A 20676-nucleotide genomic window follows, 5' to 3' on the forward strand; every position below is an offset into this window, starting at 1 on the left:
AAGGTGTACAAGGATAGAAGGCATACAATGACAAAAGGTGTACAAGGATAGAGGTTTACAATGACAGAAGGTGTACGAGGATAGAAGGTGTACAATGACAAAGTATACAAGGATAGAAGGTGTACAATGACAAAGTATACAAGGATAGAAGGTGTACAATGACAAAGTAGACAAGGATAGAAGGTGTACAATGACAAAGTATACAAGGATAGAAGGTGTACAATGACAGAAGGAGTAAAAGGATAGAAGGTATACAATGACAAGAGTTCAAGGATGGGTGTACAATGACAGAAGGTGTACAATGACATAAGGTTCACGACTATAATTTATTATATGGCATAATCATTCTCAGTTTTCCTCACATATGCAATTCAACACATACAAAAATACATCTTGATGTGCCATTAATGCTAAACGTAATGTCCAAGGCCTCTAAATGTAACTCACATAATACAACTGAACTTTATTAGCTATTTATTAATTCAACAAAACACCTGTGTACTGTTGTAAAGTGGTGAACAGAATCTGATGTTGAAAGTCATATTGTATTAAATTTATGCAGCTACCTGAGGGGGTTGGGTAATGGCTCTTTTAACAAACCACTAAGGAAATGGGAGCCAAATGCTGTCCCAAGGACAAGCTTGAACAGCAAACCCAGGCCTGACCTGGGTAGGCATCAAACCCTGGACTCAATTACATGTCCTACCTAATAAGCTACCACAGCTCCCCCAGCTAATTGAGTACGGTCAATATATTGCTCTAATAGAAAAACATGGAAAACCTTTTTAAATTTTTTTATGAATTTCACACTGAAGACATTTTTTAATTAGTTTTATGAATTTCAAATGGAAGACAGTTTTAAACTTGCTTTATGAATTTCACATTGAGACATTTCTAAATCTGTTTGATGAATTTTATGTGAAAGACATGAAAGACATTTTAAGATTTGTTTTATGAATTTCACATGCATGATATGGAAACCATTTTAAAATTTATTTTAGAATTTTAAATGAAAGACATTGTCATTTTAAAACTTGTTTTATGAATTCCACATGAATGATATAGAAGATATAGAATGATATAGAAGATATTTTTAAACTTGTTTTAAGAATTTCACATGTGGGACATCAACACTTTTAAATTTGTTTTATGAATTTCATATAGAAGACACTTTTAAATTTGTTTTATGAATTCTGAATTTAAGACATCAACATTTTTAAACTTGTTTTATGAATTTGTCATGAAATAACGATTCGTGTAATACTATGAAATGATTTCTGTTTGTATCAAGTTTTCAAAAATATAACATCTTTGTTAGCACTTAAATTCATTGTTTCAAGAAGGCATCCAACACATTTAAAAAGAAAGACTATCAATTGATGGGTTTTTAGATTCATAGTTTGCAACAACCATAAAACCCATCAAAACTGGTACCCCATGAAATAATGAATTCACAGTAAAATCCGATATATAAAAGTACAATAAATGTACAAAAATAAGCAGACAAAATGTCTAGAGTGGCTTTATTCTATCAAAACCTTAGGACTCCAAGACTGAAATTCTTTGCAATTTAGACCATTTTATCAGAAAACATTTTTAAAAAAACACTTGTGTTCTTTGTAATTTATTAACTATGTCGTATACTGAGCAATACCACTCAATGTTAATCCAGTAAATTTTAAACTAGCACAAACATATGCATCTACATATTGCAAATGATCCTTTGCATGAATTGTTATATTAAATAATGCAGATTAATACATAATTACCAGTATGGGCAGATTTTTCAGGTTTGAAAAGAAATACCATATCAGAACAAACAGAACATGCTACATAAGTCTAATGGGATGAAATGTATGTAAATAAAATCTGGTGTATTTCAAGTAATCTGTTAAAAAAAAGTCTGAAACAACTTAGACTAGACTATAACAAGTCTGAAACAACTTAGACTAGACTATAACAAGTCTGGTAAGATTTAGACTAGACTATAACAAGTCTGATAAGATTTAGACTAGACTATAATAAGTCTGATAAGACAGACTAGACTATAACAAGTCTGATAAGATTTAGACTACACTATAATAAGTCTGATAAGATTTAGACTAGACTATAACAAGTCTGATAAGATTTAGACTAGACTATAATAAGTCTGATAAGATTTAGACTAGACTATAACAAGTCTGATACAATTTAGACTACACTATAATAAGTCTGATAAGATTTAGACTAGACTATAATAAGTCTGATAAGATTTAGACTAGACTATAACAAGTCTGATAAGATTTAGACTAGACTATAATAAGTCTGATAAGATTTAGACTAGACTATAACAAGCCTGATAAGATTTAGACTAGACTATAACAAGTCTGATAAGATTTAGACTAGACTATAACAAGTCTGATAAGATTTAGACTAGACTATAATAAGTCTGATAAGATTTAGACTAGACCACAAAAAGTCTTATAGGATTTAGACTAGATCAGATCTGATTAAATTCAGACCAGAAAAAGTGTGTTAAGATTTAAGCTAGATTAAAAATGTCTGATATGATTTTGACCAGACCATAAAGAGGCTTATAAGATTTAGACTAGACTATAAAAAGTCATAAGATTTAGAACAGACTACAAAGAGTTTATAGGACTTAGACTAGACTACAAAAAGTCTGATATTGTTATTATGGGTTTAATGCCATTTATAAGTACAATATAGGCTATATATATATATATATATATATATATATAGTGGCTAGTATAACTGGTGGAGGAAGAACCCAGCAAAACCTCATAAGAACCACTGACCCATGGAAAGCTACTTGCAAGCTTTCTCACATGCCCCACACTGGAGACTCAAACCCACATGAACAGAGGTGAGAAGGCAGTGACTGGTAGAGGCAAGTGCTTTAGACCACTTGGCCACATGGGGAAAGACAAAAAGTCTAATAAGATTTAGACTAGACAACAAAAAGCCAGGGAATTTAAACTAGACTATAAAAACATGACAAGATTTAGACTATACTTCATAAAGTCTGATAGGATAGACTGAACTACAAAACATCTGATAGGTTAGACTGGACTACAAAACATCTGATAGGATAGACTGGACTACAAAACATCTGACAGGATGGACTGGACTACAAAACATCTGATAGGATAGACAAGACTACAAAACATCTGACAGGATAGACTGGACTACAAAACATCTGATAGAATAGACTGGACTACAAAACATTTGATAGGATAGACTAGACTACAAAACATCTGATAGGATAGACTAGACTAAAAACATCTGATAGGATAGACTGGGCTACAAAACATCTGATAGAATAGACTGGACTACAAAACATCTGATAGGATAGACTAGACTACAAAACAACTGATAGGATAGACTGGACTACAAAACATTTGACAGGATAGACTGGACTACAAAACATCCGATAGGATAGACTGGACTACAAAACATCTGACAGGATAGACTGGACTACAAAACATCTGATAGGATAGACTGGACTACAAAACATCTGATAGGATAGACAGGACTACAAAACATCTGAGAAGATTTTTGATTCTTACAAATATATTCAAAAGTAGTAAGAATGATAAATTAGTGCATTCTGCAACAATGCAAAGGCTGAGTGAGGTGTTGCTGACATATGAATGTGGGTAGAAAATAATGCAATTATGTATGTGCAGGGTCTATTCTAGAACTGAAAATGGAGGTAGACAACTCCCCTACCATTTGAGAAAATAAATGGGGGAACCTTTTTTAACATAAAGAAAGATTTAATGAAGCAAAGAAAGGCAGTGTTTGCAATGTAATGCATATATGACTGATTGGGGGGGGCACATGTTATGTGAAATTATAACGTACCCAACAATTCTTTGTTATGGAGCATTTAGCATACAATTGAGAGTGCAGCTCTTTACTGCTACAAACAATAACAAACACAGCAACTACTGGGCCATCTAACAAACCCCCAACAAGCAACACAAGTTTTTCACTTTTTGCTAATTCAAGCAAAACAAACAATTCAGATATCTTTTATTAAAATCCTACCTTATACAGTGTGAAGATTTTCCCATTGCTCTGCCATGTTTCAATTGACAGGTTCTTTACATCACTTTCCCCTGGTTTGACCTGGCTCAAAATTTTGCGGAAATTAGTGGCTTGTATGACCAGATCTTTAAAATCTACATCATCTGTTGAAGGTGGCCTCAAGAGTTGTACTGCTTCATTGATCAGTTTCATCAAGTCTGCCTTCTGACTGGATGAAATATGGTGAAGCTACAAATGAAGAGAAAATAATTTTCTTAAACATTTTTAAAATATTTAAGTCATTTGAAAACATGAAAGCAATGATGCATGTTACTTAAACTTTCGACTATGGTTAGCCAGGATATAAAACATGTACAGAAATATTCAGCAATAAGCATGATGCAGTCCTGTGTCCTGTGTCATGATGCAGTCCTGTGTCATGATGCAGTCATGTGTCATGATGCAGTCATGTGTCACATGTCATGATGCAGTCATGTTATGTCATGAGTCATGTGTCATCATGCTGTCATGTGTCATGATGCAGTCATGTGTTATGTGTCATTATGCAGTCTTATGTCATGTGTCATGATGCAGTCTTGTGTCATGTGTCATGATGCAGTCATGTTATGTCATGAGTCATGTGTCATCATGCTGTCATGTGTCATGATGCAGTCATGTGTTATGTGTCATGATGCAGTCTTGTGAATGATGACAAGAAACAACCTCCATAAGATTACATGAGGTCAAACAATGTAAATTAATTCAATTAAAAATAACAATTTTTATGCAAACGAAACAAAATGTATCTGTCATATAAATATACTATCATATCAAGAAAAAAGCTTATAAATACTTAAAACTATTTCTGACTTATAAATAATACTTACCCTGTACAATGTATCTCTTGAGACATGTTACATATACAAGACAAATTATAATTTATAGGTGAAATGAATGATATCTACCAATGTTACAGTTCATTATGTTACAGTTCATTTATGTTACAGTTCATTGTGTTACAGTTAATTTATGCTACAGTTCATATTTATCAATGGTAGGTTTTTATATCAATGTTACAGTTCATTTATGTTTCAGTTTATTTCTATCAATGACAGTTTTTTATATCAATGATAGAGCTCATTTGTTTCAGTTTATTTCTGTCAATGATAGTTTCTTATATCAATGTTATAGTTTATTTATGTTTCAGTTTATTTCTATCAATGAGAGTTTTTTATATCATTGTTATAGTTCATTTATGTTACAGTTTATTTCTATCAATGATAGTTTTTTATATATCAATGTTATAGTTCATTTATGTTTCAGTTTATTTATATCAATGATAGTTTTTTATATATCAATGTTATAGTTCATTTATGTTACAGTTTATTTCTATCAATGATAGTTTTTTATATATCAATGTTATAGTTCATTTATGTTTCAGTTTATTTCTATCAATGATAGTTTTTTATATCAATGTTATAGTTCATTTATGTTACAGTTTATTTCTATCAATGATAGATTTTTACATCAGTGTTATAGTTCATTCATGTTTCAGTTTATTTCTATCAATGATAGTTTTTTATGTCAATGTTAGAGTCCATTTAAATTAATGTTAGAGATCTTTAATACTGATGTCAGAGTTCTTTAATGGCTCTGTTAGAGTTCAGAGTTCATTTGTTCTTCAAGAACATGTAATGAGTACAAATATTAAAACAATGATGGAGAAAACAAATACATTTATTTAATTACTGACAAATGATTTGATTAAACATTTGGCACTGTTACAACTCTAAGGTCTTAAATTAAGTAAAAGAAAACATTACAAACCAACAAGTTCTGTCAAATTCAGCAAATAGTTTACAAATAGAATACAAAAGTAAAATTTGAAAAAAGAATGTTTTATAGCATTATTTCTTAAATCCCAAAAAGTCCTAATAGTTCTATAACAAGTCCAAATATATGAAGTTCAATCAATTTCCAGTGATATTCCAAATAAATTCCTATATCGAATGTGCTGCTGATGCCTATAGTCTTGAACCGCTAATGTGCCTGGTTTGTGGCAATGATTCTACCATCAGGTGGGAAACGCAGCATTTGAATATGCTTATGTGCCTGGTTTGTGGCAATGCTTCTACCATCAGGTGGGAAACCCTGCATTTGAGTTGTTAATGTGCCTGGTTTGTGGCAATGCTTCTACCATCAGGTGGGAAACCCTGCATTTGAATATGCTAACGTGCCTGGTTTGTGGCAATGCTTCTACCATCGGATGGGCAACCCTGCATTTGAATATGCTAATGTGCCTGGTTTGTGGCAATGCTTCTACCATCAGGTGGGAAACCCTGCATTTGAATATGCTAATGTGCCTGGTTTGTGGCAATGATTCTACCATCGGATGGGAAACCCTGCATTTGAATATGCTAATGTGCCTGGTTTGTGGCAATGCTTCTACCATCAGATGGGCAACCCTGCATTTGAATATGTTAATGTGTCTGGTTTGTGGCAATGCTTCTACCATTGGATGGGAAACCCTGCAATTGAATATGCTAATGTGCCTGGTTTGTGGCAATGCTTCTACCATCGGATGGGAAACCCTGCATTTGAATATGCTAATGTGTCTGGTTTGTAGCAATGCTTCTACCATCAGGTGGGAAACCCTGCATTTGAATTGTTAATGTGCCTGGTTTGTGGCAATGCCTCTACCATCAGGTGGGAAACCCTGCATTTGAATATGCTGACGTGCCTGGTTTGTGGCAATGCTTCTACCATCGGATGGGAAACCCTGCATTTGAATATGCTAATGTGCCTAGCTTGTGGCAATGCTTCTACCATCGGATGGGAAACCCTGCATTTGAATATGCTAATGTGCCTGGTTTGTGGCAATGCTTCTACCATCAGGTGGGAAACTATGCATTTGAATATGCTAATGTGCCTGGTTTGTGGCAATGCTTCTACCATCAGGTGGGAAACCTTGCATTTGAATATGCTAATGTGCCTGGTTTGTGGCAATGCTTCTACCATCGGATGGGAAACCCTGCATTTGAATATGCTAATGTGCCTGGTTTGTGGCAATGCTTCTACCATCAGGTGGGAGACCCTGCATTTGAATTGTTAATGTGCCTGGTTTGTGGCAATGCTTCTACCATCAGGTGGGAAACCCTGCATTTAAATATGCTAATTTGCCTGGTTTGTGGCAATACTTCTACCATCAGGTGGGAAGCCCTGCATTTGAATATGCTAATGTGCCTGTTTTTTAGCAATGTTTCTTCCATCAGGTGGGCAACAATGCATTTGAATATGCTAATGTGCCTGGTTTGTGGCAATGTTTCTACCATCAGGTGGGAAAACCTTGCATTTGAATATGCTAATGTGCCTGGTTTGTGGCAATGTTTCTACTGTCCGGTGGGCAACCCTGCATTTGAATATGCTAATGTGCCTGGTTTGTGGCAATGTTTCTACCATCAGGCGGGCAACCCTGCATTTGAATATGCTTATGTGCCTGGTTTGTGGCAATGCTTCTACCATCAGGTGGGAAACCCTGCATTTAAATATGCTAATTTGCCTGGTTTGTGGCAATACTTCTACCATCAGGTGGGAAACCCTGCATTTGAATATGCTAATGTGCCTGTTTTTTAGCAATGTTTCTTCCATCAGGTGGGCAACAATGCATTTGAATATGCTAATCTATCTGGTTTGTGGCAATGTTTCTACCATCAGGTGGGAAAACCTTGCATTTGAATATGCTAATGTGCCTGGTTTGTGGCAATGTTTCTACTGTCCGGTGGGCAACCCTGCATTTGAATATGCTAATGTGCCTGGTTTGTGGCAATGTTTCTACCATCAGGCGGGCAACCCTGCATTTGAATATGCTTATGTGCCTGGTTTGTGGCAATGTTTCTACCATCAGGCGGGCAACCCTGCATTTGAATATGCTTATGTGCCTGGTTTGTGGCAATATTTTTACCGTCGAATGGGCAACCCTGCATTTGAATATGCTTATGTGCCTGGTTTGTGGCAATGCTTCTACCATCTGGTGGGAAACCCTGCATTTGAGTTGTTAATGTGCCTGGTTTGTGGCAATGCTTCTACCATCAGGTGGGAAACCCTGCATTTGAATATGCTAATGTGCCTGGTTTGTGGCAATGCTTCTACCATCGGATGGGCAACCCTGCATTTGAATATGCTAATGTGCCTGGTTTGTGGCAATGCTTCTACCATCAGGTGGGAAACCCTGCATTTGAGGTGGCGCTATACAGTTTTGCATTTTGCATAGGGTTAGGATTTTAAAGAAAAAGAATGTCCCCGGCTTTCCTCACTGGTTATACTGGCTATTTAAAAAAGACCTTGTATATCTTAGGTATAATGCAAAGAACCTTTAATTCCCTTTATTTTGGTGTATGATTGATGGGTGTACTATGGGTTATAGAGTATACAGCTTGGCCTTACTTCAAATGTGCACCTTTCAAAAAAGTGCTAGCTCTACTTGGTCATTTTCACTTCCTGAACTTCAGAGGTCAATTGTATAAAAAAGAGCCGATAACTTTTTTTACATTTTATATATTTGGTAATTCATTCATTGCACTTTCAGAAGCTGGTATTGTCTAGTCTGGCAAAATTCATTTTCCCTATTTTAATAGCTGCTATGTATAGTGTACTTTAGACTAATTCAGACTGATTTTTTAATACAAGGGAGCAGTCATTTTAGTTAGCAGTGTGCTTAAATCATGTAAAATTTCCAAAAGTACAATATCCAAAAGAAATATCATCCACATTACATTAATGTAGCATAGAGGTATGCCAACATTCTCTCCACTGTGCATGTTTTAAATGTGAACTACTTCACCTTACATACGTCACTCTCTCAAAAGTACATATTATCTGGTGAGCGCCACCTGAATATGCTAATGTGCCTGGTTTGTGGCAATGATTCTACTATCGGATGGGAAACCCTGCATTTGAATATGCTAATGTGCCTGGTTTGTGGCAATGCTTCTACCATCAGATGGGCAACCCTGCATTTGAATATGTTAATGTGTCTGGTTTGTGGCAATGCTTCTACCATTGGATGGGAAACCCTGCAATTGAATATGCTAATGTGCCTGGTTTGTGGCAATGCTTCTACCATCGGATGGGAAACCCTGCATTTGAATATGCTAATGTGTCTGGTTTGTAGCAATGCTTCTACCATCAGGTGGGAAACCCTGCATTTGAATATGCTGACGTGCCTGGTTTGTGGCAATGCTTCTACCATCGGATGGGAAACCCTGCATTTGAATATGCTAATGTGCCTGGTTTGTGGCAATGCTTCTACCATCAGGTGGGAAACTATGCATTTGAATATGCTAATGTGCCTGGTTTGTGGCAATGCTTCTACCATCAGGTGGGAAACCTTGCATTTGAATATGCTAATGTGCCTGGTTTGTGGCAATGCTTCTACCATCGGATGGGAAACCCTGCATTTGAATATGCTAATGTGCCTGGTTTGTGGCAATGCTTCTACCATCAGGTGGGAGACCCTGCATTTGAATTGTTAATGTGCCTGGTTTGTGGCAATGCTTCTACCATCAGGTGGGAAACCCTGCATTTAAATATGCTAATTTGCCTGGTTTGTGGCAATACTTCTACCATCAGGTGGGAAACCCTGCATTTGAATATGCTAATGTGCCTGTTTTTTAGCAATGTTTCTTCCATCAGGTGGGCAACAATGCATTTGAATATGCTAATGTGCCTGGTTTGTGGCAATGTTTCTACCATCAGGTGGGAAAACCTTGCATTTGAATATGCTAATGTGCCTGGTTTGTGGCAATGTTTCTACTGTCCGGTGGGCAACCCTGCATTTGAATATGCTAATGTGCCTGGTTTGTGGCAATGTTTCTACCATCAGGTGGGCAACCCTGCATTTGAATATGCTTATGTGCCTGGTTTGTGGCAATATTTTTACCGTCGAATGGGCAACCCTGCATTTGAATATGCTAATGTGCCTGGTTTGTGGCAATGTTTCTTCCATCGGGTGGGCAACCCTTCATTTGAATATGCTAATTTGCCTGGTTTGTGGCAATGTTTCTACCATTGGGTGGGCAAATCTGCATTTGAATATGCTAATGTGCCTGGTTTGTGGTAATGTTTCTACCACTGGATAGGCAAACCTGCATTTGAATATGCTAATGTGCCTGGTTTGTGGCAATGTTACTACCGTCGGGTGGGCAACCCTGCATTTGAATATATTTCTCTACCATCAAGCTGGTAACTATGATAATATGTTTCTACCCTGGGCAGTGAAAAGAAATCAATACAATACTGTGAATTCACTGTTTTCATGGGGTACCAATTTTCATTGGTTGCTACAAACCATTCATTTAAAATGCAATGAACTGTAATTCTGTTGTGAACATGATAGAAGTCATTCCAAAATTTTAAAAATCTAAATACTAAGATAAAGAAGATCTGCAATGTCTGAAACAGACAAAAATGTTATTTCTCCAGAAACTAAAATATAATGAGTTAATTCACTGGATACAGAAAATCTAAAAATACATATGACTTTCCAAAAAACTGACAATAGATTCATAACAATTGCATGCAAATGATAAACAAGAGTCCCTTGCTAGGACTGATGCTCTACTGGATTAAAAGTATTCCCAGGAATTCAAAATATGACCATTTCTTCCTTTTAACTGCTAAGTGTTAAAACCATTTCTGATATTCTTCAGCAAGATTTCCAAATTAGCTGTGGTGGATGTCAGATTGATACCATTTTCATTTAGGACAAACAACAAACAAGATATCATTGATAACCAACAAGACATCATGAAAAGTCCCCTGGCAGAAGCCCCATGTTGATATGACTGTTTTGATGAAGTAACAATATGAATTGTAAGATGGCAACAATGGTCATCATAATAATTGAAACCATATCAATTTGGTAAGAACATGAAGAAAATGTCTTTTGGTTAGAGCACAATAACCATATGACCAGACATCTAGGAGTAGGCATAACAAGGTTTCAAGGATAGTCACTATCATGGCTATATTGCATGTCCAAAGCAGCACCATTCTCATTAAGGACCAACTAGTTATGTATGTAGAAAGTTTCAAGGCAAACCTATCTGTAGTGTAGGATGTGGCCACATCTGATGTCTGAGCAGCACCAAATTCATTTTCGGACAACTTGTCCATGGATTAATTTATGTACAAAGTTTCATGGCAAACCTATCAGTAGTGTAGGATGTGGCCACATCTGATATCTGATTCATTTTGGACCAATTAACCATTTTAAGAAGTCAATTAGAAAAACCCCATGTAATGATATTTTCAAGATGGCCACTGTGGCAGCTATATTGGTTATGAAAGTCACACGTTTCCTTCACCACCAAATAGACATCATAACAAGACTTCTTGTGAAAACCCAATGGCAATTTTGCTTTTCATTCAGGAGTAGTAATAAGAATTTTCAATTGTGGCTATATTGGACATTATATCAGCACCATTTTCATTTAGGATCAACTAGACATCATAAGAAATCTTTTAATGAAAATTCAATATTAATGTGACTATCCATGCAAAAGCGGTAGCATTTACAAGATTTTCAAGATGGCTCTTGTGGTGCCCATATTGGACATCAATTCTGCATAATTTTCCTTTAGAAACAACTTAGGTCTTCTGGTGAAAATTACATGTCACTTCGACTCTCCATTCAGGAGTAGTGATAAGATTTTTTAAGACGGTTGTTGTGGTGGCCATATTGGACATCAGACCATCATCATGTTTCATAGTAAGAAACATTTCAGTCAAAAACACCATGCTGATATGACCATGTAACAATACTAATTTCAATATGGCTGCTGTGTTGGCCATATTGGATGTCCAAGCAGCACCATTTTCTCTGAGGATCAATTAGACCATGGGATGAATATGTGTGTATAGCTATTTCTGAGTAGTTTAGAAGGGGTAGTGATTACAAACTTGTGATAACTAATGGGCAGGTGATAGACAACAGTCCATCCCATAAGTTATTCTGGTCTGCTGTTATGTATATTTAAGTTGCATTGTTTAATAGCTAGTTTATTTGACTTTTTTATTTCATTATAAAAAGTGGGTTATGTAAAATTTAATTTTGTATCTGACCTTGTCCAAAATCAGGTTCATTTTCTACCTGACATGAATCATTCTTTTTAGTTCTGTAAACAACTAAAACGCATAGCTAATATTTTGTTGATGAGTATGGGTCTAATATTATGATCATTATTAATAGAAATAAATATATTTGTCTTGGTCTGAATCAAGGACATTGTAATTTTCATGTTCTTTATTATAATTTTAGTAACAGACCTTCTAATTATAGCTAAGATTTTATCTGTAAACATTTGGAACCTTCCAGAATGAAATATTTCATTAGGTAATAGTGTTTAGAAAATGATAATTATGACCCGAGGTCAGGTAGAGGACTATATAATCTTGTTTCTGGAGAAATTATTTATTTGTGCTTTAAGATCTGATATCTGATATCTGGTATTCTAAATTTACACGGACATCAATTTTTAGTGGGTCCTGTCAGTTGTATTATTACTGTGTCCAGTATTTCATTTGGGCTGGAATTTATTTATTCAAATTATTTAATTCAACTGATTCTTCTCTGTAAATAGAAAGTGCACCAATATAACATTCTTGGAAAGAGAGACTTGGATTTACAGTGAAATTTCAAATAAGTATATATACTTGGAGTATACTGTTGTGATTCAACAAATGGCTGTCTGCACATCACTACGACACAGGCCACCAAAGACACATCAACACTTCCAGCATTGGATTTATCTTAGAATACCAATTTTAAAAAATCAGAACTAAAAATATTAGGACTTGTGCTATAAATTCAACAATTAATTTGTGATTAAATTTGCAATACCATAAGTTATTTTTACACTGCTCATTTTGTATTCAAGGGAAATAAATTATTTGTTGAATTTTACAAAACTTGTTGGTTCTCTTTTCTATTGCTTATTTTAAGACCATAGAGTCACAATACTATGATCAGCAGAGCTTTAAAAAAAAAATATACTTCGGCCATTAACCCCTCACCTCTTTCTCTGGAGTATCCTGTGCTGAAAGAGTCAGGTATTGGGTCAACTGAATCTGAAGTCTTCTCATAGCCGTGTCCCAGTTTATAATAAGTTGGTCCTTTACCCTGAAAGTAATTATGTCGTATTGAAAAATGGACACAGTAATATAATTTAACCCAATTTCATTTTGGAATGTCAACAAAGTGTCTGAACGTCTTCCCACAATTTTGTTCAGTCGATGAAAGAGGCTGATTTAAACATATTTTTTGACATAAATGTTAAAAAATGGCGTAGGGCTACAAGTTCTCATGCTTAGAATAAGCCCTTCCCCTACAATTGACATGAAATTTACATCGATAGCAACAGTAAATTAATATGAGTTTATAAAACTGTATGTAAACATACATGGTTCAGGTAAAATAGATAAGGACTGTTCCATTAAAACATAACTGGCACCCAAGGAAGGCACTTTTAACGTGGATACTCACCCATAAATGCAATTATAATTTTCTTATCATTTTAATATGAACTCTGTAAAATCAAATTACCCTGGCATATATTTTTTTAAACTGCCTTCCCTGGGTACAATGTACATTTAAATGGAACTACCCTAAGAGAATGAGAGAGAGAAAGAAAGCAATGAATACATTAATAAATTAATGATAAATTAATGACCCTGGCAGAAACTGGGAAAGAGCCCATACACCTAAAGGAATTCAATGGCTAAAAATTAAGAAAAGCTTGTATTTCTTAATTAAAATTAAAATTAGCAGTAATTAATTGAGTAAAGAAATCAAATTATGAATAATCTATAATGATGTAAAACATTTCATGTCTTTAATATTTTAATATTTTATTTGTAATCATAAAATGGAGGTAAAAAGAGACGCTTTTTTCATACCTGTCTCTCATTCAGAAAATTACTGATGATGTTTCTATACAATTTTTAATGATAATACAGCTACTGTTTTTTAATTATGTTTGTACTACTTTTGGCTGTAACAAGGACCATTGTTTGTTGTGTAACAAGTACTATACTATCACTGTTTTGCTGTGTAAAAAGTACTGTCCTACCATATTTTTATGTGTGACGTGTGTGTGATTTGGATTTTTAATGTAGCTTTAACCATTTTTCAGTCATATCGCGTCTGCAATGTGGCTGTTTATAGTGATGTCTGGCACTTCAGCCCGGGTTCGAACCTGCGACCTCAAGCAACCGTGGCAGATGCTCTAACCACTAGGCCACCGGAGCAGTCTGTTCTGTTGTAACAAGTACTGTACATAATTGTTTTGTTGGAATAAGTACTATACATTGTTGTTGTTATAGGGTTTAATGCCATTTTTCAGCACAAGATAGGCTATATATGGTGGCAAATATAAATGGTCAACAAAGAACCTGGGAAAACCATGGAATGAACCACCAACCCATGAGAAGCTACTGGCAAACTTTTCTATGTACCCAAATTGGCCAAGTTAGTCTGAAACTCAAACCCACGCAAACAGAGGTGAGATGGCAGTGAATGTAACAGTGAGTGCTTTAGATCACTCGGCTACTCAGGGCCCCCAGTACTGTACATAATTGTTTTGTTCTTCCATGTCTAACTATTTACTGTATAATAAACTGGATGATAAAAAAGTGAAATATAACTGTGTGAAATTGAAAATGATACACTACACAAATTTCATATGCATCAATAATAATCATAATAATAATAATAACAAAAATAATAATAATCTGTTTAATAAAGTCAATAAAAAGTATATGACATTTGGGTAAAAAACTAGGAATTTATAAACTGCTATAAATTAACCTTACTGTCATAGTAAAGTATTTACCTCATCACCATAAACTATGTTTGATAAACATGATAACTGGAATCTATTATCTTCAACCTGTGTAAATTTCATGAATTTTTCAATACTAATTAAGTTATTATTTTATGGAATGCTGGCACTGTTTCATATACTTTTCAACATAATGACCCCTATGTCCACCAAGTGATAGACATTTAAATCAGTGTAGCCCTATATAATGCAAATCAACCTATGATTATTTTGATGGTTTTGGATAGTTTTAACCTATAACTGTGCAAAAATATCAATTTGTAACAATACTGACCAGTCCAATATTTAAGACAATATTGACCAGTCCAATATTTAAGACAATATTGAACAGTCCAATATTTAAGACAATACTGACCAGTCCAATATTTAAGACAATATTGACCAGTCCAATATTTAAGACAGTACTGACCGGTCCAATATTTAAGACAATACTAACCAGTCCAATATTTAAGACAAAGATCCTTAAGACCATAGATTACAGATGACAATAAAGGAAGATGATGTCTGGATACCTTTGACATTCATGGTATGCCTTCCTGTCAGGTGGAGGGATAACAAGGATGACACCAGGCACCTCACTCTCCTTTCCGTCCTTACAACGAATCTGTTGAAGTACAATTTTAAAACAAAGTCGATGAACAGTCAAAACTTGATAACAAGTCATGAGAAAAGCATATTTTATTATCATTTAAGTATGATATTATATCCAGACAAGCTATTGTCGAAAATAACTCATGGGAACAATATTTATTTGTGGTCTTAATGAACCAGCAATCTTTAAATACAGGTAGATCTTTATATACTGGTAAATCTGTGTTGATGACAAAAGCACAAATGGGGCTTAGGGTTGGTTGGTTTTAATGGCACTTTTTTGCTGACTATATTATGCTGAGAAATGGGAAGTTAAGTGCCCCTTCCCATGGACACCCAGGCAGCCAACCCAACCTGGCATAGGCAACTGACCCAATCATGGTCTGGCCTGGAACCCATGGAAACAGGTTTGACTGGTTATGTAATAATTTATATATCTGGTCTGGTCAGTTGAAATGCACTGGAAAAACAAGTGTATATGCTGTCCTTTTCAATTTCTAATTTCAAGATGAGCAGAAATGAACTACAGGCTTATTAAGACTGGTAGTTCTGAGCTAAACTGTTCACTGCTGCATTATATTTATTACATTTATTATATATTACATTTACATAATATGCCAGTCATTATCTATATGTTCTGTAAATCGAGTAAACAGCAGTGCCAAAATGGTCTGGTAGATTTAATAAATGAGTCAATTAGGGAAAACAAAAGGCAGTAACAAATGTTCTGGATGATTTAATAAATGAGTCAATTAGGGAAAACAAAGGGCAACACCAAATGTTCTAGATGATTTAATAAATGTGTCAATTAGATAAAACAAAGGGCAACACCAAATGTTCTAGATGATTTAATAAATGCATCAATTAAGTAAAACAAACAACAGTGCCAAAATGGTCTGGTAGATTTAATAAATGAGTCAATTAGGTAAAACAAACAACTGGGCCAAAATGGTCTGGTAGATTTAATAAATGAGCCAATTAGGGAAAACAAGGGGCAGTACCAAATGTTCTGGATGATTTAATAAATGAGTCAATTAGATAAAACAAAGGACAGTACCAAATGTTCTGGATGATTTAATAAATGAGCCAATTAGGGGAAACTAAGGGCAATACCAAAATGTTCTGGATGATTTAATAAATGAGTCAATTAGATAAAACAAAGGGCAATACCAAATGTTCTAGATGATTTAATAAATGAGTCAATTAGATAAAACAATGGGCAATACCAAATGTTCTAGATGATTTAATAAATAAGTCAATTAAGTAAAACAAACAACAGTGCCAAAATGGTCTGGTAGATTTAATAAATGAGTCAATTAGGGAAAACTAAGGGCAATACCAAATGTTCAGGATGATTCAATAAATGAGTAAATTAGGGAAAACAAAGAGCAGTACCAAATGTTCTGGATGATTCATTAAATGAGTAAATTAAGGAAAACAAAAAGCAGTAGAAAAATGGTTTGGTAGATTTTGTTGTTGATGGGTTTAATGCCATTTTTTAGCACAAGATAGGCTATACATGGCAGCTAGTATAAATGGTGGAGGAAGAACCCAGAAAACCCCAGAAACAACCACCAACCCATGGGACGCTATTGGCAAGCTTTCTCACATACCCACATTGGCCAAACCTGAAATGAGAACCCACATGGACAGCGGTGAGACGGCAGTGGTCTATAATGTTTAGCACTTTAGATCACATGGCCACATGGGGCCCCTCTGGTAGATTTAATAAATGAGTCAATTACACACCTGTCAATCCACTGAGATGCAAACCTGTATATCAGACCAATAAAAACCTTACAAAGACACCAAAAATCTTACACAAAAAAATGTATTTATTATTATATAAGATCAACAGTGCTAAAACAACAAATGCCATAAACTAACTAATTTTACACATATTTACATAATTATTTACATTTCTGAAACTTTATTTTATTTTATTCTTTTCATTTTGTGTGTGTTTTAACACGCACATGTTATTATATGCAACATATGCACCTTTTGCACTTTTCAAAATGTAATCAGCAGTTTAAAGCCTATGCATCAGGTGTCAGTGTTTATTTTACACTGTAAAAATGATGTTAGTGTGTCTGCATTCAGGGACTTCCTACAATCTGTATTTTTTTTAATCATAGAAAAAGATCTCTCACAGCTGCATCGTTGTGAGACCAGGTAAGTAGTCGCTGAATAACTAATTTCAGATTAACTGGGAAGCGGATGCCACCAGTACTAATTGTCTGGCTGATAATATCCAGCTTGTTGCTTCAAAAGCTCCTTTTCTGGCAATCGTCTGTTAATACAGGCACACACTCATCAGGCAGAATGCAATTATCTTCAAACTCATCTTTAAGTGCTTCAAGATCCAGGTGTGGAGCAACTCAAAATGAAAGTGTTGCTACTAGTAAAAACTAAAGATATGTGCAAGGTATTTTGAAAAACTAATTTTCAAGGTGTAATATTAACTTCTTTTGATTTATCATGGTCTCATTATTATATATTTATATTTTTCCCCCATAACCCATAGTCCTGCAATGTAAGACCTCAACCTGATATTTATTTTTTGGGCATCGAGGTCTTACTGCCCAATAACGGCACTGTGTTCTGATATCGATTAACACTGAAACGATAAGTCAAATTTTTAGGAATATCTCACATACTTGGCATCCCATACTGGTGGTTTACTACAAATTAAAGTTATGTTTTAGTCAGACTTATGTCTCTTTCCTAAAACATTCAAATTCCCACACAAGTAAATGGACGTTTTCAAGTTCGGGAGGCCTACATTTCAGTTGGCTGGAAATCGGTTAAAAGAATAATAAGAATCTTGAATGAAACGAAATGATCTAAACACTTTCTTCAAAATTAATATATTTTTATTCACTTCGCTAAAGAAGGATACTTCAACTTAACCTGATTTCATCATTACTGACTTCTATTGCTTACCAAAGCATATTAGAGTTATCCCCACGTTGCTTGCACATAGCTAAAAATGATTCTGGATTGTACTGGATTTTTTTTAAAAAATACATCCAGACTCCCAGGATTAACAAAAAGAAAATTGTAAAAACGTAAATAAAAACATGAATTTTTATAAGGAAAAAACATACAAAACAGTTGTACAGCCATACACTGATGAAAATGAAAAAAAAAACCTAATAAATTACAGGTAATCCATACAAGTTGACAGGTATTTAATTCGATAAAACAAACAGCAGTGCAAAATGGTCTGGTAGATTTTATAAATGATTCAAATAGGTAAAACAAAGTGCAGTGCCAAAATGGTCTATTTGATTTCATAAATAAGTCAATTGGGGAAAACAAACAGCAGTGCAAAATGGTCTGGTAGATTTAATAAATGAATCAATTAGGAAAAACAAAAGTTCAGTACCAAATGGTCTGGCAGACTTAATAAATGATACAATTAAGTAAAACAAAGTGCAGTGCCAAATTGGTCTGCTTGATTTAATAAATGAGTCAATTAGGTAAAACAAAGAGCAGTACCAAAACAGACTGCTTGATTTAATAAACAAGTCAATTAGGTGAGAATAGGGCATACGTGCATCAACATGAGCAAATTTAGAAAGTCTATAAAAAAATGACAGTACCTGCCATGCCTCTGAATCAGAATTATCGAGGACTGTGCATTCCTCTCCCTCCTTGACTGACACCTGTCAAGTAAATATAGTACTTCAGTAAAAATATATTTTCTTTAAGTAAATCACACACTAACAAAATAATTAAAGATGTGTATTTTTGGCTATTTCATTATGTCTAAATAAGCATTGTTTGAATTTGACTGGATGGCTTTTCATAAGGCATTAATTTTATAATGCATCCTTTAGAAAAATATACAAATACAAATCCAAATACAATACTCCTATTGGTATAAATGTCTATTCAACAGTACTAAAAATCTTCATTATTTGTTTAGTAGCCCTAACACCAATTTCTTCAAGTGGAAAAAATCCTTAAATCTTCAGAAATTATTTTTCCTTTTAGTGAATTCTTCTATTCCTATTTAAAATTAAACTTAATGTTCTACTAAAAAATCTGTTATTATATTTAAAAAATACCTAAAAAAATCTATTATTATATATAAAAAATTACCTAAAAAATCTATTATTATATAAACAATTACCTAAAAAATCTTTTATTATATATATAAAAATTACCTTAAAAATGCATTATATTAAAAAAAATTACCTTAACAAATCTATTATTATATAAACAAATTATCTAAAAAATATATTATTATATAAAAATTACCTAAACAAATCTTTTTCAAATAAATTTAATATATACTGAAGACAAATTATATGAAACTTCTGTAAAACAAAAAACATGAAAGAGCATCAAAATGTTCAACCATTTCCAAAAATCTTTCCTTTACTTATTAGTACCTCATTATGTTCATAGTCAACTAGTGCTCTGGCCATGATGGGATAATCTTTCAGATTTTTACGCAGGTGGATGGGATAAATGTTCCGACTTCGGTCTCCAATTCTCTCGACTCGGATCTGGTAGTCAAGCAGCCTGTTTGTCACTTGCTGTATAAAGAAGGCAAGAAAAACCATGTGTAATCATGGTAATCTAGCAGCCTGTTTGTCACTTGCTGTATAAAGAAGGCAAGAAAAACCAAGTGTAATCATGGTAATCTAGCAGCCTCTTTGCAACTTGCATTACCAAGAACACAAAAGAAGTATTCAGTGTAACCAGCCTTAGTGGAGGACAATACTTTCATCATTTTCTTCACATGATTAATGTCTATATAAAGACATATGTGCATAATTTTTGCATGAGTGTGGGCCACAAAAAAATGACATGCAGGCCTGTAGTTGGACCACTCTGGTCTAACTGATCTAATAGACTCCTTCATTGCATAAGTGTAGGATAGGAAAATTCTGTGCATGATAGCAGACAATAATGATAACAATGACTACAGGAGACAATAATGATAACAATGAATACAGCAGACAATAATGATAGCAATGACTACAGCAGACAATAATGATAACAATGAAAACAGCAGAAAATAATGATAACAATGATAACAATGACTATAACAGACAATCATGATAACAATGACTACAGGAGACAATGATAACAAAGAATACAGCAGACAATAATGATAATACAGCAGACAATAATGATA

General features: G+C 34.3%; 1 protein-coding gene across 5 annotated transcripts in view; it reads right to left on the bottom strand.

Annotated features, from left to right (window-relative positions):
- LOC149790609 (microtubule-actin cross-linking factor 1, isoforms 6/7-like) overlaps positions 1-20676 on the bottom strand; it is a 376630-nt gene that overhangs the window by 210218 nt on the left and 145736 nt on the right. For all 5 annotated transcript variants that reach the window (XM_089972718.1, XM_089972715.1, XM_089972716.1 and 2 more), the window contains exons 9-13: positions 19925-20071; positions 19130-19192; positions 15443-15534; positions 13105-13210; positions 4054-4281 (exon numbers count right to left, since the gene is read on the bottom strand). In XM_089972718.1, the coding sequence (XP_089828844.1) occupies positions 4054-4281; positions 13105-13210; positions 15443-15534; positions 19130-19192; positions 19925-20071 (636 nt within the window). The remainder of the gene's footprint in view (positions 1-4053; positions 4282-13104; positions 13211-15442; positions 15535-19129; positions 19193-19924; positions 20072-20676) is intronic.

The sequence above is a fragment of the Sinohyriopsis cumingii genome, chromosome 10 (assembly GCF_028554795.1).
Source record: "Sinohyriopsis cumingii isolate HCF-2022 chromosome 10, ASM2855479v2, whole genome shotgun sequence".
Taxonomy (NCBI): domain Eukaryota; kingdom Metazoa; phylum Mollusca; class Bivalvia; order Unionida; family Unionidae; genus Sinohyriopsis; species Sinohyriopsis cumingii.